This window comes from Anomalospiza imberbis, chromosome 27 (assembly GCF_031753505.1).
Source record: "Anomalospiza imberbis isolate Cuckoo-Finch-1a 21T00152 chromosome 27, ASM3175350v1, whole genome shotgun sequence".
Classification (NCBI taxonomy): Eukaryota; Metazoa; Chordata; class Aves; order Passeriformes; family Viduidae; genus Anomalospiza; species Anomalospiza imberbis.
In genome coordinates, this window is record NC_089707.1 from 3,240,221 (window position 1) to 3,262,214 (window position 21,994).

A 21,994-nucleotide genomic window follows, 5' to 3' on the forward strand; every position below is an offset into this window, starting at 1 on the left:
TAACTTTGACTTTTCACACACTCTGGGCTGGCAGTGCGTGTCCCTGTCTCCATGGAGCCATGGGATGGGGTCTGGCCCTCCGGCCTCTCCGTGCCAGGCTGGAGCCCCAAGGCCTGAGGCTGCCAGGCCCTCAGTGATGCCCTGCCTGTGTCACACTCCAGCACTTTGTTACTTCATGTTCCTAAACTTTCCATATGTTCTGGCTAATATCCATGAAAAATAACCCACTTTGAGTCAAACCCTCCTCTCTGTAGTCCTGTGCTGTAGCTGTGGGGCTGGATGTGGCATTCTCCATCCTGTGGGATGAGGTGCAATTCCCATCTCTCCATGACCTCCCTCAGGAGCGTAGTGCTTCCTTAGGGATCTGGTTCTGTACGCTCAGCTCTGCTCAAACTCCTGTCCCAAAGTCACCGAGTCCTGGGGGGAGCTGATCCCCACCTGGAGCTGCCGTTGTGGCCCATCCCTCTGGGCTGAGCTGGCATTAGGCTCCAGCGTATTCCACAGGCGTTTGCACGGCCCTCTGGCTCCAGGGTAACCGAGGGGGTCCTGCCGGAGCCGGGGGCTGCTGAAAGGGACCACTGTTGTTCCTTGAAAGGCTAATGGGATTTGTAACAGCTGCCTCTGCCTGTGAAAGCTGGGCCGAGGGCGATGCGTTGCTGCCCCTCAAGAGTGAGCAGGGTCACCGCTCCGGGGTTGCTTCCCTGAGTTCTCTGGGGCCCAGCCCAGGCTTTGCAACCATCGCGGGCATCCCTGTGCCCTTCCCTGGCCCCTCGGACACTGATCGGCTGCTGGTGCGGCTGAAAGATCCGACCGGGGTGGCAGCGATGGATGCGGTCCCCATGGGAACAGCGGTGGCTTGCGGGGGGTCGCGTCCTGCCCCGGCTCTGCTCTTCCATCCCCCTCCCACCCCCAGCCCGGCCCCGGGACGGGCCGTGCCCCAGACACGGCAGAGCCCGCACCCCGGGCCGGCTCTGACCAAACTGCCCGACACTGTAACGGGAAAACGCAGAGGAGGTGGGAGCTGCTGCAGGGGTGGGCTCCGCACCAAAGGGCTCTTCCAGCCCCTGCCCGGAGCCGGGGGAAGGTGCTGCCCGCGGGGTGAGCACCCTAAAGCCCGGCCCTGGGGAAGATGCTGCCTGTGGGGTGAGCACCCTAAAGCCCGGCCCTGGGGAACATGCTGCCTGTGGGGTGAGCACCCTAAAGCCCGGCCTTGGGGAAGATGCTGCCCGCGGGGTGAGCACCCTAAAGCCCGGTCTTGGGGAAGGTGCTGCCCGCAGACTGAGCACCCTAAAGCCCGGCCTTGGGGAAGGTGCTGCCCGCGGGGTGAGCACCCTAAAGCCCGGTCTTGGGGAAGATGCTGCCCGCGGGGTGAGCACCCTAAAGCCCGGCCTTGGGGAAGGTGCTGCCCGCGGGGTGAGCACCCTAAAGCCCGGCCTTACACCCGCCCTCAGCACCAGGGGTGCAGAAAGGGAGTTAGCTGCCAGCCGGAACCCCAAAGCAGGAACCCTAAATCGGGGAGCGATTTGGGAATCCCAAATCGTAAAGCGAGCCCCGGGGCGGGGCCGGGAGTGGGGCTGAACCCTTTGTGTGTCACAAAGGAGGGCCCTGCCCCTGGGGCTCACCCGGGGGACACGCGGACGTGCCGGGGACTCCTGGCAGAGGGTGTCCCCAGCGGAAAAGGCCGGGACACCGGACACGTGTGGTGCCGAGGCAGAGTTCCAGGCTGGAGCTGATGAGGTGGGGGCTGACAGCCCCTCCTGCTGCAACCTGAGGTGGGGGGGTGGAGGGAGGATGAGGATGAGGATGAGGATGAGGATGGTCCCGCTCCCTCCCGACCCCGCGGGTCCCCAGGCGATGCAGCAGCGGCTGCTGGGGGGCTGCCCGAGGCCAGTCGGGGCTGCGAGAGCGGGTGCGGGGCTGGGGGGTTGCCCGAGACTACGAGAGCGATGCGGGGCTGTCAGTTGCCATGGAAACCGCTGGGTCAGAGGCGGCGGGAAGCGGCGTGTGACGCCATCGGCACCGCAATGAGCCGTGAGCGCGGGGGCGACGTGGGGCTGCTGGGCTGGGAGCCCCCGCATCGCCCCGACCCCCACCAAGGACCGCCGGAGCGTGGCGTCAATCCCGCTGACCTTGGCCAGCGGCTCCGGGTCACCTCTCTGGGTCACCCGCACCACGGCTGGATGGAGCAGCCCCAGGGCTCTCGAGCTGGTTGGAGTTGGACTCCCTCGTCTCCCACCCCCCAGGGCCCCCCACAACCCCGCACACCACGAGCTGCTGCCACAATCCTCCTGCTAATCCCGGGTGGCTTTTCCAGCACCGAGTCAGGGTTATGTGGATAATCCATATGTTTGCAAGGCAAAGGCTTTGGGATATCCACTGTTAATCCAATTGGCAGTGGCAGTTTGGTGCTATCGGCACAGTGTCCTGTGGTGGGGGGGGACGCCCCTGCCACTGCTGCCCGGGGCTGGGAACTCCCACGGAGCCCTGGTCCTATCCCCCACCCCCAACTCGTGGGATTCAGCTGCCCCACCTGCCAAAATAACCCAGCCAGGGAACATCCACGTGTTTATTTGCTTTTCAAACCACAGTAGCTCCAGCTGTTGCCCGACATTCGCAGCCTGGAGATCCCCTCCCTGCTCCCCCCAGACCTCGGCTGCAGCCCAGGGCTGCTCCTCCTGGGGCAGAGCTCAGCCCCCACTGCACCCCCACCCCATCACCCCCCTCTCCTCCAGTCCCTGCAGTATTTACAGCCTCTCACGCCCAGAGCCACAGCGCAGGGCAGCCCCCTCCCCAATCCCCCAGTCTGTCCACCCTCAGGCTCCCTCACACAGACCGGGGGTGCTGGATGGGGGGGGTGTCACAGGACCCCCAGCACCCACAAACCCCCACAGGAGCTATGGCCTGCTGCCCCACAGCAGCCTCTTCCCCCTGTTAAACCCCTTAATCTAGTCCCCCCGCAAAGCCCTTCAGCACCATTTGTCCCTCCCCACCCTCCTACAGACATCTTCTTCCAGAGCCAGAATAAAATAACCCCTCGGAAATGTCAGCACCAGTGTTAGAGAGAAAAAAAGTCAAAAGTGCTTGGAGCTGCCCAGCCCCACAGCCTGTGGGCGAGCAGAGCCCCACCAGCTGCCTGAGCAGGAGTGGGGTCCCATGCCGGGGGTCCCAGAGATGTCTCAGCTGGCTCAGGACCAGCGTGGCCGTGCTGCTCGAGAGCAAAGCCAGCCCCATCCTGCCATCCCCCGCAGAGGGTCCCCGGTATCACAGAGCCCCCCCAGATCAGGGCAGGGCTGTGGGGCCCCGGCAAGGCAGCGGGGCTCAGTCCTTAAACCTGCGGCCTGCCTGCATCTTCTTGTAGTACAGGTCCACCTCGCTGTCCACCGCCCCGTCCCGCTCGGCCGGCTTCCTCCGCAGCGTGGAGTCGCGGCTGGCTGTGGCCAGCAGCCCTTCAGGGGGGGCCTCCACCCGCTCCCCACCACCCCCTGCTGCCCCCGGGATGGCGGCCAGGCTGCCGTAGCGTGGCTCATCCTGCTCCATGTCGCTGACAGAGGAGCCAGGGGAGACACCGGCGCTCTTGGCTGGGCGGAAGCCGTGGAAATCCTTCCCCACCTCACCCAGCTCGTAGGTATCTGGCCCCTCTGGCCCCTTCGGCCCCGACTTCCACTCCCAGGGCCCATTGCCAGCAGAGAGGTGGACAACAGGGTGGTGAGGGGCGTGGGCGTCGATGGTGATGATGCTGGAGCTGTCCCGCTCGGAGGGCGAGCGGTACTGCGAGGAGTCAGAGCTGGTGGAGGACGAGGACGTCTCCGAGTGCTTGGGGGTGACAGAGACAAGGCTCTGCTGCTTGGACATGGCAATGACCTGCATCAGGCGCGGGGGGTTGGCCACCCTCTGCGCTCCCCCTTTCTCTGCCACCATCACCCACTTGGCCCGCACGGCCGCCCCGCTGCCGGCCGTGGCCCCAGCGCCTGCCTGGCTCTCCTCGGGGATGTGCACCAGCTGCGAGGCGCCCGGCCGGGGCTGGATGAGCACGCGGGGCCCCATGGCCGCCCGCTCGGCTGAGCGCGCCTGCACCGTGGGGTACAGGGAGGGGGGCACGTCCTCGCTGGGCTCCCCCACAGCCCGGCCCTGCGCCGCCTCCTCCGCCAGCGTCATGCTCCGGCCCTCCAGCGACTTCTGCTTCCACTCCGTGATGAGCTGCTTAGAGCGGGAGGCGTCCACGGGGACGTGGATGGTCATGTGGCGCCGCGCAGGGTCGTCCATGGAGGGGGTGTTGACGCGGGGCAGGGTGTTGCTGAAGGTCACCATGTTCTCCTTGCCCATGGGGCTGCGGGGGGCCAGCAGGTCCACGTCCACACTGGCCCGCTTCAGGCTGCCCAGCGAGTTCTTTTCGCGCGGCACCGGCCGTGCCGCCTCCTCCAGCCGCGCCTGCGGGTTCAGCTCGTCGGTGCTCACCGATTTGTTCTGGTGGTAGACAGAATCGTGGCCCCGCTGTGTCAGTGCCCGCAGTGCGTCCTTGGCCGGTGCCTGCGTCGGGACCCGCTCCGTTGGGGCACGGAAGTTGCCAACAGCATGGAAAGCCTGCGGGAAGGGGAACCACAGAATCCTAGAATGGTTTGTGTTGGAACGGACTTTTAAAGGTCATCTAGTCCACTGTCCCTGCCACAGGCAGGGACAACTTCCACTAAACCAGGTTGCTCCAAGCCCTGTCCAGCCTGGCCTTGAACACTTCCAAGGATGGGGTAGCCACAGCTGCTCTGGAGAGTGTGGAGTCAAATGGCCCCAGCAGCATCCCCCAGCCCCCTCCCTGGGCCAAGGGCAGGACCAGCACCCACCAGGTACGCGGCAATGCCAGCGCCGATCAGGAAGCCCACGTAGACGTCGGCGGGGTGGCTGCGGTACTGGGTGATCTGGGTCAGGCCGCAGATGCCGGCAGCGATGGCGAAGGCAAAGACCAGGATAGGCTTGAGGAGCTTGGTGCTGTCTGAGATGATGGAGTTGAAATACATCTGGGGCAGGAACAGGCTGTTAGTCACGACCTTGGCCATGCACAGAGCTCTTGGGTGCATGTGCGACGGCAGGTGCCAGCGCACACACCCAGCATGGGCACAGGAATATTGGGCAGAGCTTGTCCATGCCAGCAGGAGAGGGACACAGCTGCCCATGGCATGGGACTTGTGCCAAGCCAGCTTGTGCCAGGCAGTGCTGGGAACTCACCGACACATAGACAGCAGCAAAAGCCGAGAGTGTGGCATGCTGGGATGGGAAGGTTTTCCTGCAGGGAGAAGGGACGTGGTTGAGACAGGGCAGGAGAGCTGGCAGCGTGGCACAGGGCTCCCCTGGCACGCACCTGGCAGAGAGGATGGCATGCTTGTCGGTGCCTGAGCAGATGTCCTGGGTGATGTAGGGGTTGGCGTCACAGGGGGTGCCCAGCAGTGTGTAGTTGGGCTTGCAGACGGTCAGGAAGAAGGGAGCGTGGTAGCCTGTGGCCAGCTGGATGACGTCTGTCACCAGGGCTGTAGCACAGAGCCCGAACACGTGAACGCCTGGGGATGGCAGGAATGGGACAGTGGGTCACCCATGTCGGGCAAACCAGGACTCACCCAGCCCTGGAGCACCCACTGGGATGGGTCTGCTGCAGTGTCCAGGGTCTGGGTGGGGCCAGACCCACAGGGTCTCACAGCCAGGGTGGCCCCACATCGCCTCCAGCCCTCAGGTTCTGTCCAGGCTGTGGCACAACGTACCCACAAACCTGACGGTGCGGCGCAGGAAGGAGTTGAAATTGCAGCCACCAGCGTTGATGCTGCCCTCGGCACCGGCGCGGCCCTTCAGCCGGGACTGCAGGCAGTACACCATGCCCTCCCCGACCATGATCTGGGAAGGAACCGCTGGCTCAGGCAGGACTGGGGTTGGGCAGAGCCACCCGATGGATGATGGACACCGCCAGGCACCGGGACCCCAATACCCAGCTCTGTCCCGACCCCCAGCACGGGACAAGCCCGGACGCACCGAGGCAGCGGGCGCGGCGAAGGCCAGGCTGAGCAGCATCAGCAGCGGGATGAGCTCCTCGTTGGTCTCCACGTAGGGCATGGAGAGCGCCCGGTCATGGCACTGGAAGCCCACCTTGGCCGGCTTGAAGAGGTCCGTCAGCTCCAGGAAATAGAGCGTCACAACGGAGGAGGCCACGATGGGCAGCTGTGGGGGAGAGAGTGGGGACCAACGACCCCCGGAGCAATGGCACAGCACAGCCCCACCAGAACGGGGCACAGAACCCGACCCGCTGTGCCAGGGCCCGGGACAGAGCCCCCTGCACAGCCCCCACGCTGTGCCCACCCACCCCACACCCACCTCCACGAAGTAGAAGCAGGGCAGGAGTGTCATGCTGTCCTTGGGGGCACGGGCTTTCTCCTTGGGGGGGATCATGGTCCTGGGCAGGTGCAGGGGTCCCACCGGGCTGTGCCTCCACCCTGTGGGGGCACGAGTGTCACCTCATAGCAGGGAGGTGAGCAGCCATGGTCACCCTTGGTCACCCCTCCAAGTCCCTGACCCTGCAGGGGTAGGGGCACCCCCGAGCCACCATCCTACCCTGCAGGGGTACGGGCAGCCCATGTCACTCCCGGCCACCCCCAGGTCACAGCACTGCCCCCGCTCACCAGAGAGACACAGCTGGAACTGGGGGTGCCAGCACCCCGGAGGGGTGGCCCCCAGCTCCCCGGGGGGTGCCGAGCCGAGCCGGGGGCTGTGACAACAGGTGAGGCGGAGGCTCGTCTGTCGCGACAGGCGGTCACTACCGCGACAAGCGGCGAGGCTGCTGCGGAGGGCGTGCAGAGGGGGTGTGCCGCCCGCAGAGCCGGGCCGGGGATGGGGCTCCCCGAACCCTCCCGGCCCAGCCCCTCGAGATTGCACCGAGCCCGGGCTGCGAAATGAGGAGGGGAGGATAACGGGGATGGAGCGACGAGGGGCAGTGAAGGGGGGGAAAGAACGGGGGATTGACCGGGGGTATAACCGGGAGGGCGGGGGCGCAGCGGGGAACCTCCCCTTCGCAGGGACCGTGCCGCAGCCGCGGGCGGGGGTCGGGGCCGAGGGATGGGAGGGGGTGTCGGGGGAGGAGGAGCGGCCCTTTGTGCCGGTCCGTGCGCCCCACTCACCTCAGCGGCGGCCCCGGGGCGCAGCGGGGCAGGGGGCGGCGGTAGCGGCGGCGAGGGGGGGATGTCCCCGGGATCCGGGATGCTCCTGCCTCGGCGGAGCGCGGGGAGCGGCGGCTTCCTCCGCCCCCGCCGCCTCCTCCTCCTCCTCCTTCTCCTCCTCCCTCGCCCGCCGCCCCCCGCTCCGCCCCGCTGCCCCCGGCCCCTCCCGGGCCGCCGAGCCCCCGCCGAGCCCCCGCCGAGCCCCCGCCGGTCCAGGGATGGGGGTCTGGAGGGTTTGGGAGAGGGTCGGAAGGTCGAGGGGGGGAACGAGGCGAGACAAAGGGCCGGGCGGGGCCGAGGACAGCCGTGGGACCGACCTCTCTCCGCACCGCTCCGCATCCCGGACCATGCCCAGGCACCGAGGGGCCCGGGGGGTCCCGGGGCCGCCCCCGACCCGGGCTGCTTCCACCGCCGACGCCCCGATCCATCCTTGTCCCCCTGTGCTGCGGGGGGGTGCCCACTGCCCCTCCTGCCCGGCAGAGCTCCCTTCCCTGCCTTGGCTTGTGGGGACCCGAGGGGTGGCCAAGCGGGGCTGCCACACCATGGGGGTGCGTGACCCCCAAACTCACTGCCCCAGAGCTCTGCCAGCCCCCACCTGGGCTCTGTCGGCCGGCGAGTGCCTGCCCTGCCCGTGGCATCCGAGGGCTTCGGGGAGTGGCTCAGGACACTCCTGGACCCAAGCTCACGAGTAGCCCCAGGGACAGTGCCGGGGGCCACCCTCAGCAGGAGCCTTGTGCCAGGGACTCCTCGAGCAGGAGCATTGTGTCTCCCAAATTTGGGCCTGGGGAGGTGGGTGCAGCTCCCTTTGCTTTCTGGAGGCTCCCGGCGCCTCCTGGCAGAGGCAGCAACCCCCCGGCCCCACCTGCCCCTGCCCTCGCTCTGCGGAGGATCCCGGCTGTGCCCTACCCCACATCCCACCCTGTACCCCATTCCCTGCACCTCACACTCACTTGTTCCCCAAAACCACCCTCTCATGGTCCTGTCCGGGGTCTGAGCAGCCCGGGCTCCACATGGTGCCCTTGTTCCATTTTTGGCCCTAAGTGGGCAGAAATCTCCCGGCGTATTTAACATCGAAATCCCGAATCCCTGGAAGCTGCGATTAAGCTGCTCTCCCTGCGGAAAATCCCTGCTTTGAGCCGGGCTCAGCCCCCTCCCACAACGCCACCACACTGCGTGCTCCCACCCCAGCCCAGCGTGTGCCACCAGCACGTGGGGACAGCGGGGAGGCGAAGCCACCACTACCGAGGGACACCTGAGCCTCCGGGGACCCCCAGCGCCCGGCCCCCTCCTCGCCGATGTGTCCGGCCACCCGCTGACCACGGGTCCGTTGGCCTGGGGGCTCGGAGGGTCAGAGGTGGGGGCGATTGGGCGTCTGTGCAGCCGGACAAAGGGAATGCGGCAGCTCGGAGCTGTCAAAGCTCGTGGAGCAGGAAAACAAGGAGAGGGTGGGCTCCAGCCCCTCGCGGGGTGTCCCCTGGAGCCCTGCTCGGTCCCAGCTGCGCTATCGGGAGCGCGGCCGGACCCAGCCGTGGGTAGCCACGGTGGCCGGTGGCCATCCCGGTAAGGTGCGAGGGCAGCGAGATCTCGAGGCGCGGTGAGAGGCACCGGGGGCGAGCCCGGGAAGGGGCTCCGGGCGGCTCCGAGCTCGGGGACGCGCCGGGACCGGGCGGGAGCCGAGGCGGTGGCTCCGCTTAGTGGCACCGGGGAGAAAGGCAGAGGGGACCGGGGCTGCCACCGCCACCGGCGTCCCGGACGCCGCCCCTGTCGCTGCCATCACCCCTGCCACCACCGCCGCCCCCAGCCCTGCAGGAACCCCTTCGGGGCAGGGGTGAGGGGACGGGTTTGTATCCCTGGGCACCTCCCGGGCTGGCACCCAGCACCCACCAAGCACCGGCCCCCCAGGCCGGCCGGGGGCCCCTGCTCCTGGGAGGGCGGGGAGAGAATTTGCCGGAGCCTTCTTTTGCCAAAAGCCTGAACTTCTTCGGCATTTTAAACCCTGGCGCAGAAATCCCCGGCGGCGGGTGCCAGGGCCGGCAGCTGGGCCGGGCTGTTTCCTCCTCCCGCGCTGTTTGTGCCGGGAACCCTTGACCCCTTTTATAAGCTGAATATTTCAAAACATTCAGCCCACGCTACGGAAACCCCCCCGCTCCCTCCGCTCCCCCTTTTCCTGCCCCCCCGCCGCCCCAAACTGGACATAAAAGCGAGTCCCAGCCCCAGCCCCGGCTGAGCAGCGCCCGCCCCGCAGACCCCGCAGCCCCCGCGCACCCCAAAACCCCTGCACACCCCCCAGCCGGGCAGAGGCATCGCCGGGCTCTGCAGCCATGGGGCCAAGCCCTGCTCCCGTCCTTGTCCTCGCTCTGCTGCTGCTCCTCTGGGCCCCAGTGAATGGTGAGTGCACCCCCCAGGGCAGTGACATGGCACGGGGGTGCCTGCCCAGATCCCCAGTTCCTGCCTCCACCTGCAGCCAGGTGCTGGTGCAGCCCACAAGGAGGGGTTCAGGGATCCTGGGAAGGGACCACGGGAGTGACACTTTTCCATGCCCCTCAGCTGAGCCGGCCTCTCTCCTGCAGGGCAGCCCCGGGGACGGATCCTGAGGGGCTCCGAAGCCCGGCCCCACCTGAAGCCGTACATGGCCTCGCTGCAGCTGGACGGGCAGCACGTCTGTGGGGGCTTCCTCATCGCCGAGCAGTGGGTGCTGAGCGCTGCCCACTGCATCGAGGAGACGTGAGTGGGGGTGGGGGTCAGTGCATGGCTGGGGGGGCTGCTGGACTAAGACCAAATCCCACTCTGGAGCATCAACCCCCATTCAGAGCGTGGGACTCAGCTCCCACCTGCAGAGAGGACTGGGCAGCGGCTGTAGGACCTCCCGGAGCTCCCTGCTGGGCTCTCCAACCCCCCACAGCACCCCATTTCCATGGCTGGGTGCAGTGACACGCCCGGGCTGTTTGTCCCACACTCTAACTCTCTTCCAGGGATGGCAAACTCTTCCAGGTGCTGCTGGGAGCCCACTCGCTGACGGAACCGGAGCCCCACAAACGCCTGTACCAAGTGCGCACCCAGTTCCCCCACCCTGGCAGCAACATCCACAACAACAAGGACGACCTTCTCCTCCTCCAGGTGGGCTGGTGGCTGATGGGACCCTCCTCCCCACCAGGCACGGCCCCGTTCCTGCAAATCCCACTGTCCCTTGGGACCCTGCAGGGTCACTGACTGGCCGGAGGAAGTCCTCACGGTCAGCCTGGGCCTGGTTCCCCTGTCCATCCCTCCCTGTGCAACGGGACCATCCCTGCTTCCCCCACCAAAGACCTTTGTCCAAATGCCTCCATGTTCCTCATAGCTCCAGCTCTGGTCTCTGGCTGCACCCTGGGGCTCCAACCAGGAGGCGAAGCCCTGAGCATGGCTGAGAAGGGTGGTCTCAGTGTCAGGGCTGGGCTCACTGTGCCCTGCTGGGTCCTGGACACAGCTGTCCCTGTGACCTGGGTCCCCTCTGGCTTTGTGGCAGCTGGAGGAGAAAGCGGAGCTGAACGCGGACGTGCGGGTGCTGCCCTTCCAGCGGGAGGACAGGGACGTGGCGGCCGACACGGTGTGCGAGGTGGCGGGATGGGGCACCACGGACCACAGCGGCACCCGGCCGGACAAGCTGCACCAGGTGGAGCGGCCGGTGATCAGCCGCGACGTCTGCAACCACCGCACGCGCCACGACGGCACCATCACCCAGAACATGATGTGCACCGACTCCCGCAGGAAGGACACCTGCAAGGTACCACACACCCTCCTCGGATCCACGGCCCGGCTCCCGGAGGGCTGGGAGGGGACAACAGGGCACAATGCCCAGAGCCTGGGAGAGGGGCTGCGGAGCAGGAGGGGACAGCGTCCCCAGGGTGGGTGCCCCCTGTGCTGGGGTGTCCTAGCAAAGCCTTGGCCATACTGATGAGGTCTGGTCCTGCAGGGAGACTCCGGTGGACCCCTGGTCTGTGGCGGGGTGGCCGAGGGGGTGGTCACGGCCGGCTCCCGTGTCTGTGGCAACTACAAGAAACCGGCCATCTACACCCGCATCGCCCCCTACGCAGCCTGGATCGACAGGGTCATGGCTTCTGCCGAAGGGGAGGGGGACACTCGCTGAGGGCACCCCAGGGGCCTGCTCCATGCCACGGCTTGCTGCTGCCAGCACGGCCGGAGCACACACAGTGCGGCCCCACTGCATGCCACGGGCTCCCACTGCTGCTCACCCTGCTGCCAGGGTGTCCCCACAAGCCAAGAGGAGGGCTGGGCCAGGGGACTGGTGAGGAACCAAGGAAGGGGGTCCCTGGCTCCCCACTCACAAAGTCCAGGGCCCACGTGGGGGAGAACTGGGGGTCACAGCCCTCAACAGGCTTTGCTGAAGGTGCCCAGAATGCTGCCTGCGACCGCTGCAATAAAGTGATGATGATTCCTGCAGAGCTGTTGGGCTGGAGGAGTGGGGTGAAGGTGGGAGCTGGGGGGGGTCTGTGCAGGAGGCCCTGCCCAGGGGGGAGCTGGACATGAGGTGGGACATGCTGAGGTTGTACCCTTGGGAATGGCCTTGGCTGGGAGCAGGGGACACATCCTGCAGTGTGGCCACAATATGATCGAGATCTGGGACCTCCCGCAGGGTCATTGTGTGAATATTTGGGAAAGCAGGATCTGCCTGTTGCTGATATGGCAGTGGCAGCTCTGGCTCGCACGGTGGGATCCGTGCTGGAACCCAGCAGGATGCTCACTGGGACCCTCTTGAGGGGCAGGGCAGAGCCATCTTCCCACCACAACCCTGGTCACCCCCAGAGCCCTGTTCTCCCACTGCCCTGTCTTTGGAAGGAGCAGGGCCAAGGCACAAGAGCTGGGAGCAGGGCAGCAGCACAGCCCAGGGCACTGCCAGACCCTTCCAGTCCCTCCCCAGGAGATCTGTGGTCAGCAGGGGCCTGAGGGGGACACGAATGTGTCTCCATCCCCCTGCTGTGCTGCTGCTCCCTGCTCCAAATCAAACATTAATAATCCCAAACCTGTTCTATGAGGAGCTCACAGAGGGCCCGGTTTGAGTTTTACTTACAGGAGAAAAGAGCCTTAATAAGGTGCAGTTTCCTAATTAGCCATTTGATTGTCCCTAATTACCAGCAGAGCAGAGAGGGGGAGAGGTCTGTACAGCTCTCACAGCTCTGTGCAGCGAAACATTTGCTGGAGTCGAGGGATGAACTCTGTCACCAGCTCCAGTTCTCAAGAATAATGAAATCATGGTTCCAGAGGGAAAGGAATGTACTAAGACTGGCTCACTCCCCCTCTTAAACGGTCTGTGGGGACCTGGAATTGCTGGCTGGGATGCAGCAGCAGAAGGCTCCAGGCTTATCCCCCTAGGAGCTGAAGGACCTGTGGGAGAGGAGCGGGCGCAGATCACCCCCGGGGCTGGGGCTCCCCAGGCACAGCCACGCTGGCTCCAGGAGGTTGTGATTTCCTGCCCAGGGCAGCAGCAGCTGAGGGCAAGGGAGGGCAAAAGTCTGGAACGATTTTTGGCTGCACCAGGAATGCTCCTCCTCTGGCATGCTCAAGTGTCCAGCCTTGCTGAAGCTGGAGGCTTGCACAACCCCAGGGAACTGATGTTTTTTCCTCGAGTGTCCGTAAGGCGAACCTTGAAAACGTCCGTTTCCCCTTGCCCTTTTTCCAACGATGCTGGTTCCTTTCCTGACAGATGCCCTGGCCCCACACTGGGCAGCCACGTCACACCACAGAAACAAACCACTTGGTTCTGTACAAAATCAGGAGAATTTTTATTTACAACAGCAAGAGGCAAAAGGAGGGTTCAGGCAGCGGCACTCATATTCCTGCTCCCATCCAACACTGATGGGCACACAGGAGCCAACTCCTGTCTCAGGGACAAGTTTGCTGAGGGATCAGGAGTGCCCAGCCCATGTGGCACTTCCCAAGCAGCCGAAGGCACAGCATGGATGTGAGGATGGATGTGAGGTACCAGCTGTGCTCCCCTCAGCTGGGACTTTATTCCTTGCCAGCTGCCCCATCACCACTCTCTGCCCAGGCCAGGGCAGCTGCCAGAACATTGCTGCTCTGCTGGCACAGACACAAAACACAGCCAGGCTCTCCCCTTCCGGGCCCCAAATGATGGGGAAACCTCTGGCATTCCTTTCCAGCTCTTCCCTGGTAAAAGCACAGCTCCCTCAGCTCTGCTTTCCAGCACAGCTCAAACAAGGGCGAGCAGCAGTAGCTTTTCCAGCATGAGGAAGAGGAGCTGCCATTCCCTTGTCCCAAAACCTCCATGAAGGGAGTCCTGTGCAACTCTTGGCCCCCACTGCACCCCGGGAAGAGCTCAGGAGTAGCTGAGGGGCATCTTCCTCCACAGTCCCCCACACAGGCAGTTCTTGATCCAGCGCTGCTCCCACTGCTTCACTGCTGTCACCTTGTTGGGCGACTTCAGCATGGTGACACAGCCACACCTGGGGGGACATGGAGGGTGCAGCCAGCCCGGGGGGCTGTGCAGAGCCAGCACTGCTGGGGAGCTGCATGGATCACACAGGGATCTGGGTATCCATGGGGGAAACCAGCTCCTGTCATCTGCAGATGACACTTGTGAGCACCAAAACCAGCTGAAACCAGCAAGCAACAATCCCGCTGAGGGCTCTGCTGGAGCTGGAGCCTGGCAAGGAACAGCCCCAGCTGCTGTTTATACATGAAACAACTGACAGTCATCTCACAAAAATGATCTGCTACAGAGGCTTTCTATTAAAATCAGTAATTAAAGCTAATTCAATCACATGACTTAGATGGATGTTTGTTCCCTGAGCCATTATCCTGAAATCCAGGCTCTCCCATGAGGGTGGATGAGTAGGGCAGCATGAAATGCAAGCCTGGTGAAAAGATGACCCCAAAAGAGGAGCAGGGGCAGCTGGGTGATTCCTCCTCCAGCCCTGCCATGACCACACAGGTGCTTTAATGACCAGACCCACAGAACTGGGCATCACATAAAGGAGTTGCTGTAGGGTCTCCTCCAGGCCAGATTACTTTAAGAGCTTTATCTGATCTGATTTTTAACCCAAGGGCCAGAATGCAACAGTGCCACTCTCTGACAATGACATGGGCATCCCAGGTTGGGGACACCTTAACTACAGCCCCAGCCATCTTCAGAGAGCTCCTGAAGGACACAGGACAGTCCAAGTGTCACTTACCTGGTACAGGACTTGCATTCCTCTGTTGGGTACGCACCCAGGTGCAGCCGTCTCAGGTGGTCAATTTTGGGCTGTCCAGGGGCCCTGGGGAGGGAGAGCAGGACTTTCCTAGTGTCACTTTTCACGAGCTGCCCCCAGGACAGGGAGCTGTACCTCACTGGCCAACTTGGCAGAGGTTCTGCCCAATTACCCACCCAGTGCCACGAGATTCGTTGTCACAACGACACAATTAATCACATTAATTAATGGGGTTTTTCCCCCCATTTGCTATCACTTTTCAGTACTTAAAATTCCCAGCCCATCAGAAGCTGAGAAAGGGATTTGAGCAGAGAGGACAAATTGCTCTTGGGTCACAGCAGCAAGGAGACAAGCCAAACCTAAGAGCTGCCAAGACTCCTCACCACGGCACTGACTCTTTCCAGGGGTTTGTACCTGACAAAGGCATCGAACTGGGAAGAGACAGTGTGGCCAACGAGCCCGGGAGCCTTCCCAAACTGCAGCCGGACCAGCTGCTTGTTCTGCAGCTTGCTGATGATGCCATCGTTGATGGGCAGCCAGTCAATGTTGGGAATGAGCAGCTGGCTGGGCAGGAGGCAGCACTCATCGATCAGGGCATCATCAGGCTCTGTGATGTGATTTTCCTCACGACCTGCGTGGGAAATGAAGGAAAAAACCCCGTGACCTTTACATTTCTCTCTCAGACCTCCAGAGAGCTGCGTGCAGCCTCCTCCTCCACTGCCAAGTCAGCCTGGAAAACAATAACTTTGGCAGCTGCACTTGCCCTTTCTCAGTGTGCCAGACCCCCTCGGAGTCACGTCCCACCCCACTGCTGCAGGAATTACTGTTCAGGGAACCGGCCACACTCACAGCACAGCCAGAGCTTGGTCAGGAGCCGGAAAAGCAGGGACATGCTGTCCTGGGTGTCTGAGGTTGCCGTGTACACGGGGAGGCAGCTGGGCTTCAGCAGCCCCCAGATGCGGATCACCACCATCAGCTCCCGGAACATGCCGAGGGACGCGCCGTCGCGCAGGAAGCTGTGGCCAGGGCGCACCGGGGAGCCCTGCGGGGGGACAGCGGCGTGGGTGGGGGTGGCACCAGCCCCAGCCACCACACTGCATCCAGACAGCTCCTGCTTCCAGCAGCACACAGCCTACAGAACCCACTGCTGGGGATGGTGGAGGGTCACCTGAAGGGGACACCTCTGCAGAGCTGCAAGAGAAGTGTCCCCAAATCCCCCAGGTACCGTGCTGGTCACCAGACCCAGATGAGCATGGGAAGGGCCATTCTCTAATTCTGCTGCTCCTTACTCCTCCCCAGTGCCTGTGCTGACAGGGACATGCGGCCCTATGTGCCCTGACAAAGCTCCCCAGCACTGCCCATGGGTGTTTTTGTCCTCTCAGCGTGTTCCTGGCACTCCAGGCCTCACCTGGTTGGGAAGGCTGGCCAGCAGGTAGAGCACAAAATCCCCCACCCACTGGATGAGCTGCTGCAGGGACTGCAATGTCGTCATCTCCAGGACAAACTCTTCCGTCTTCAGGTTAATCATCACCTTGTCAATGTCTGGAAGAGAGCCAAGACATTGCCTGGCTCAGGAAGATGGATCCGAACCTCACACCCTCCCTGCGGAGGTCACCCTTGTCCTCCTCCTCAAACCCAGGAGTTACTATGAGACTGTGACACCACAGGGAACAGTCCAACCCCAAACGCTGGGAACGCGGCGCAGGATGCTGTGAGCAGTCAGTACCTACATCCGTGATCTTGGAGCAGATCTCGGTGAGCCGGTCCCCGGGGCTCTTGTCAGGGGTGTTGAGGAAGTGTGGGCGCAGCAGCGACTTCAGGGTGCAGCTGATGGCGATGAGGAAGAGCTTGGCGTGGTAGTCACACACACGGGCGATGGTGCTGGAGGAGAGCTTGCACAGCGACGCCTTCATGGCAACGATGCGTGTGGAGAGCACCTGAGCCACGGGGAAACGCAGCAAAAGGCACAAGAAAAGGCAGGAATTAGCATAAGCTCATTAGAGCTGCTGCTGCTGCTTTATTCTCTGCTCTCCCTTTCTGCTGCAGGAGTGACAGGAGCAGTGACTGCCACGCACGTGAGCACTGTGCTGGGCACGTGCTGCTGTTCCCAGAATCTGCCAAAAATAGATTTCACCATCTCACCCCAAGTTTCCAACAGCTAAGACCCCGCTGATATCAGTGAAAGTGAATGCTGCTGACGTGGAAGCTCTTCCCAGCTCCATCACTGCCCGAGCAGGGCGCTCAGAGAGCGCAGCCAGGCAGAGCCACCGCTGTCCTGAGGACCGGCACTGGCTGTCCCCACTCCAAGTCCCTGAGCCCTCACCATGCCCACCCTGGGAGTGAGCCCAGAGCTCCCACCCAGCCACCTGCTGCAGGGCCGCGTTCTGACGCATGTACTCCTCGTGCAGCTTCTCCACCAGGTTCTGCACCATGCTGGGCTGGACGTGGAGCAGGATGTCCCACCAGTCGTAGCCAGTCACCATGCAGTACTCCAACAGGAACAGCAAGTGCCGCAGGGACATGTTCATGTCCAGCACGTGGCCCATGGAGGGGGAGATGCGGAGCATGCTCAGCTTGAAGGGAGAAACCAAAGGGAAACTGGCTTCAGGAGTGGGCTTAAAATTGTCCCACAAAGCTACAACACAACTTGGGGGCCAATGAAGCTCAACCCTGACCTAGTGACAGTTTCGGACACTGATGGGATACATCCCTTTCCAATACAGATCTCACAGCTGGAATTCCCAGTGTTTCCTGAGCAACCCATCACCCCTCAGAGAGCCTGGGTGAGAAATAACCCCACCGTAAGAGAGCACCAACCTTCCCATGACTGTCCACACCAGCCAGGGCCAGTGATGTCCAGGAGAGCTGCATGGCCTTGAAGTGCACCAGGGGCCCTGTGGTGCGCGGGCGCTTGAGGGCCGGCTCATCCACGGGGCGCTGCGAGGAGGAGCCGTAGAACACGGCCATCATCTGCAGGGACAGCCGGTGCACGATGTGGACACTGCCATCATGGAAAGCCAAGGCCAGGCCTGGGGACAGGAGACAAGTGAGGCTGAGCAAGCAGCTCCTCCCAGCGTGGCAGAGCCTTCAGCCAAAGCAGTGGCCACCACGGAAGCCTATGGAGAAGCCAAAGGGCTGGGGGCTCACAGCATTGCACAGCCTCTTCCCACAATGGGATGGCTGGGAACACCTCCTCTTTGAAAGTCTTCCCTCAGCATTCCACATGCTTTACTTCACCTACAGCTCAGGTGGTGACAGAATCACAGAATCACAGAACAATGAGGTTGGAAGAGACCTCTAAGATCATCAAGTCCAACCCATGCCCTGACACCTCAATTAGATTATAGCACCAAGTGCCACGTCCAGTCTTTTTTTAAACACATCCAGAGATGGTGATTCCACCACCTCCCTGGGAAGACAATTCCAGTACTTTGTTATTCTTTTGGTGAAAAATTTCTTCGTAATATCCAACCTGTACCTTCCCTGACGTAGCCTGAGACTGTGTCCTCTTGTTCTGTCAGTGCTGCCCGGTGGAAGAGACCGACCCCCACCTGTCTCCAGCCTCCCTTCAGGAAGTTGTAGAGAGCAACAAGGTCACCTCTGAGCCTCCTCTTCTCCAGGCTAAACAACCCCAGCTCCTTCAAACGTTCCTCACAGGGCTTGTGTTCCAAGCCCCTCACCAGCCTTGCTGCCCTCCTCTGGACGCACTCAAGCATCTCAATGTCCTTCCTAAACTGCGGGGCCAGAACTGGGCACAGCACTCAAGATGCGGTCTCACCAGCGCCAAATAAAGGGGAAGAATGACCTCCCTGCTCCTGCTGGTCACACAATTCCTAATGCAGGCCAGGATGCCATTGGCCTTCTTGGCCACCAAGGCACATTGCTGGCTCATATTCAACCGGCTGTCGACCAGCACCCCCAGGTCCCTTTCTGCCTGAACACTGTCCAGCCAAGATCAAGTGCAGTGTGTAGTGACATTTCAAGCAAAAGTCATGTGTTTAGGATGAAGACAACAGGAACTCCTCACCCAGTCCAGGGAAGAACTTGGTGTCGTTTGCCACCTTTAGATCGGTGTTGGTCAGGGAGATTGGCAGCTTTGGCAGCGCCACGGCCGACACCCGGTCCAGGTCGTTGGTGGCAGACAGGATCCGCCACTTCAGGATCATGGGCTGCTTGTCTCCCACTGGGGAAAATAAGCAAATGAGGGAGGGTTTTGTCCCAGAGAGATCAGAAAATCTGCCCCCATTTCTGCCCGGGCTCCCCCAAGCAGGATCACAGAGCAGGCACTGGTATATTTCCCATATATTTCCAGTATATTTCCCTCATAGTTCCCTATTTTTTCCCTGAATTATACAAACAACATGTTTTGCTAAATCTCTCTTGATGGGAAGCTCTGCTGAGGGTGACTAAGATCCTTATATACAATAATCCTTTATATTTCACCAAACAAACTGCCCTGATTAATTCTGTTCTATCTGAGATCAGGTGGAGCCCAGGCAGCCGGGGCAGGGGATTAATCCAGCTCTGCTGCTCAATCCTGGTCCTTTGGGAGCCTTTGCTCCACTGGTGGCAGGAAGGGCGGCTGTGCAGCAAAACACAAAAAAATGCCTTTGATGAAGCAACAACCAAACCCCTTCCTGGAAACTGCAAGTTGCTGCCTATGATGCAAACACACAGAATGGACTGAGAACACCTGAAAATAAACATGAGATTCTGAGTAATCTCATATATGGGATAACGGATGTGAGAAACTGTGCTGCTTTTTCCCTCAGACCGAGCTCCTGTTCTTGAGAGTCGCCAGAACAGACACTTACCCACAGGAGAGATTTGCTGGAAGATGTTGTTGACAGGCAGGCCCTCCTTCCTAAGGGACCAGCACTCCACGATGCTGTTGTTTTGGTTGGAGGCACAAAGCAGCACCTGTGGAACAGAGCCCCCCCATCACAAGCTTCACAACAGGGAGGACACTGCCCTGGTCATTCTCACCCTCCCATTTCTAAGGTTCTGCTCCCATTCAGGTCATGCTCCAGCGGCAAAAAGCAGAGGATCAAATCAGTGGGAGGCGAGGTCCCTAATTCCAGCCGCACCAGAAGGGCAACTAGGAATGCCAAGGGTATTGCAGGACATGCTGGTCACCTCCAGACCCTCCGAGGAAGGCCGGGTGGAGCAAAGAGCAGCTGCCCACCTGCTCTGACATGTCCCGAGCCAGGAATTTCAGGTGGGTGATGGCCGGGTACTTGTCCTTGCGCGCGGGGTCGGTGGTGCAGCGCATGAAGAGGGACGGCAGGATCTCGGTGTCGATCTTGCACTTCTCGTTCACCACGCTGACACACACCTTGTAGAACTGCACGGGGGACGTGCTGCTGCCATCAGACGTGGCCACCACGATGTTGCCCCCGCCCGTGAAGGCGATGTCGGCCAAGGCCACGCGGCAGCGGAGGCGGCACAGGCTCTCGGTGGCCGTCAGCACCTGCCCGTTGGGCTTGAGGAGGGACACGGTGACCAGCCCGCTGATGGTCACAGCAATCCAGCCCTCCATGGGCTTCCCACCAAACAGCGTCAGCGACGGAGAGAATTTCACCCGGGAAAACTTCTCGCCGAAGTTCGAGGCTCCAGACTGTAACAAAGGTCAACAAAACCTAAGTGTTTGCAGCCAACATTTGTGCCTGCGGAGCTCTTCTGGTGGGAGAAGGGCAGGATTTATGTGGGACATGCCAGGAGTTAAGAAAACACAAGCAGGGAACTTGTGCTTGGCAGCTTTGGGCTTTCAGAGTCTGCAGGATCACACACGAAGAGCTCATGTCTGTGCCCAGATGCCCAGCTCAAACCTCAGCACCCCGAATGCATTTGCTCTGAGTCACCACGGGTAAGGAAAGAACTGCTCTATCTCCATGCTCCTGCCTAGAACTGAGGTACCAGACTAGGGGAGACACATCTGAAACACCAAAAGAAACAAGGCTCCAACCCCCCTCAGAACTCAGCAGGAACCAGGAACCTGACTTCTCTTGGACTGGAAAAACTCCCCAAGGCCACAAGAGAGCCCAGAGCACGGAACACAGGCAGGATCCTGAGTTCTTTGCCAAGCCCTGAGGCAGAGCTCCAGCCCAGATCCCTCACGGAGCTGAGACAAACCTTCTCCACGTGCAGAGCCAGCTTGACGCCGTTGTGCAGCCAGGACAGGGCCACCACCGGGTCCCCCTCCACCACGCTGCCCACCGTGTTCTCCCAGCTGTTGGCCAGGTGATCTGTCATGCTCCAGCACTTGATGTGGCCATCAGCATCTGCCGAGAGCAGCCTGGAGCCTGTGCCAATGACACTGCGTGACAACAGGGGGGACAGGCAAAACCCCACAGGGAATGACAGCCCATGGCTTCGGGACATGCACGGCAGGGGTGGGACACGGTGACAAGGAGGAGGGAGCCCAGCTCACCTGACTGATCCCACTCCAAGCACGTGATGACTTCGGTGTGGCCCGAGTTCACAGAGTAGACGTCCCAGGGGTGCTCGGTGTCGATGATATGGACCATGTGGGTGAGATCTGTGTGAACAGAGAAGTGACTCCCTGTCCCTTGTCACCGCTCCTGAGCCTCAGCTGATGCAGGGCAAACATAAAATGTTTTATAGAAATGATTTGGGGCAGCGTAGCAACTGTGCTGGGAACTCAGTGAGGGGCCAGACACCAGCGTGGTGTAGTTTAGAGATGTCGGTCCTGGTTTAGGGGAAACAAACGCGTGTGAGACACCGCCAGAGGCGGAGGGATGGAAGGAAAAGGAGGAGCAGCAGGCGGCAGCTGCCAGGGGCAGGGCAGAGCTCCGGCCCAACGGATCCGGGCCCCTCCCGGGAGCACCGGGAGCTGCCAGGAGGGATTTCCCGAGGGGCTCGCGGTACCTTTCTCCTCCTCATTGCGGAGGTCCGTGGTGAAGGCGATGAGGTTGCGGCAGGACCAGGCGCACACCAGGGGGATGGAGGGGCAGTGGTTGCTCTTGGGCTTCTTCTCCCACTCGCACACGTAGGCCAGGTCCATCCCGGCGGCCCGACACGGGACAGCCTGGGCCCTGCCTGGGGGCGACACAAGGCCGGTCACACCGGGAGCCCCCAGCCTCAGGGGCCATGGCGGGGGGGGCACAGCTCTCGGGGCACGGGTGGGAACAGCCCCGCACCGGGAGAAACCCCGGCGGTCCCGGGGGGGGGAGGCGGAGGGAGCGGCCCGCGGGTACCGACCCTACGGCGGGCGGGAGGGTCGTCCCCCCTCCCCGGGGAGGTGCCGGAGGTTCCCGGGGGCCCGGCCCGGCCCGGCCGCACTCACCGGCGCCCGCCGCCTCCCGCCGCTCCCCAGGACCCCGGCCCCTGCGCGGGCTGCCCGTCCCGCGCCTGCGCCGCGCGCTCAGGCACTGCCGCGGACACCCCCAGAGATCCAGCCAGCGGCTCTAATTAGCATAACAAACTACCCAGAAGCCACCGGGCAGCCATAGCCAACATAACCGGCAGATTTCGGACACTTTTGGGAAAACCCGAGCGAAATAAGGGAGAAAAAGACTGAGAAACACTTGGGAGGCTCATTCTGCATTTCGTATCGAGCCGCACCTCGATCACCCTATGTGA

The 21,994-nt window shown here is 62.2% G+C and overlaps 3 protein-coding genes across 3 annotated transcripts in view; 1 reads left to right on the plus strand and 2 right to left on the minus strand.

The window, feature by feature from the left end:
- LOC137463085 (complement factor D-like) overlaps nt 1–11,624 on the plus strand; it is an 85,953-nt gene extending 74,329 nt beyond the window's left edge. The window contains exons 2-6 of the mRNA XM_068174026.1: nt 9,471–9,575; nt 9,758–9,911; nt 10,160–10,304; nt 10,690–10,947; nt 11,137–11,624. Of these exons, the coding sequence (XP_068030127.1) occupies nt 9,509–9,575; nt 9,758–9,911; nt 10,160–10,304; nt 10,690–10,947; nt 11,137–11,310 (798 nt within the window). The 5' untranslated portion in view covers nt 9,471–9,508 and the 3' untranslated portion in view covers nt 11,311–11,624. The remainder of the gene's footprint in view (nt 1–9,470; nt 9,576–9,757; nt 9,912–10,159; nt 10,305–10,689; nt 10,948–11,136) is intronic.
- Nucleotides 2,957–7,398, minus strand: PLPPR3 (phospholipid phosphatase related 3). Its single transcript, XM_068174013.1, has 8 exons — nt 7,149–7,398; nt 6,349–6,467; nt 6,010–6,195; nt 5,745–5,874; nt 5,351–5,546; nt 5,218–5,275; nt 4,836–5,009; nt 2,957–4,581 (listed from the first exon to the last, which is right to left on the minus strand). The coding sequence occupies exons 2-8, from the start codon at nt 6,421–6,423 to the stop codon at nt 3,319–3,321; spliced, it is 2,082 nt and encodes a 693-aa protein (XP_068030114.1). The 5' UTR covers nt 6,424–6,467; nt 7,149–7,398; the 3' UTR covers nt 2,957–3,318.
- A 1,318-nt stretch (nt 11,625–12,942) lies between the features above and the next one.
- MED16 (mediator complex subunit 16) lies at nt 12,943–21,434 on the minus strand. Its single transcript, XM_068174009.1, has 14 exons — nt 21,281–21,434; nt 20,823–20,930; nt 20,525–20,694; nt 19,578–20,009; nt 19,207–19,312; nt 18,420–18,575; nt 17,210–17,421; nt 16,759–16,965; nt 16,119–16,329; nt 15,801–15,934; nt 15,242–15,434; nt 14,807–15,023; nt 14,375–14,458; nt 12,943–13,645 (listed from the first exon to the last, which is right to left on the minus strand). The coding sequence occupies exons 1-14, from the start codon at nt 21,414–21,416 to the stop codon at nt 13,519–13,521; spliced, it is 2,493 nt and encodes an 830-aa protein (XP_068030110.1). The 5' UTR covers nt 21,417–21,434; the 3' UTR covers nt 12,943–13,518.
- Nucleotides 21,435–21,994: the final 560 nt, after the last annotated feature.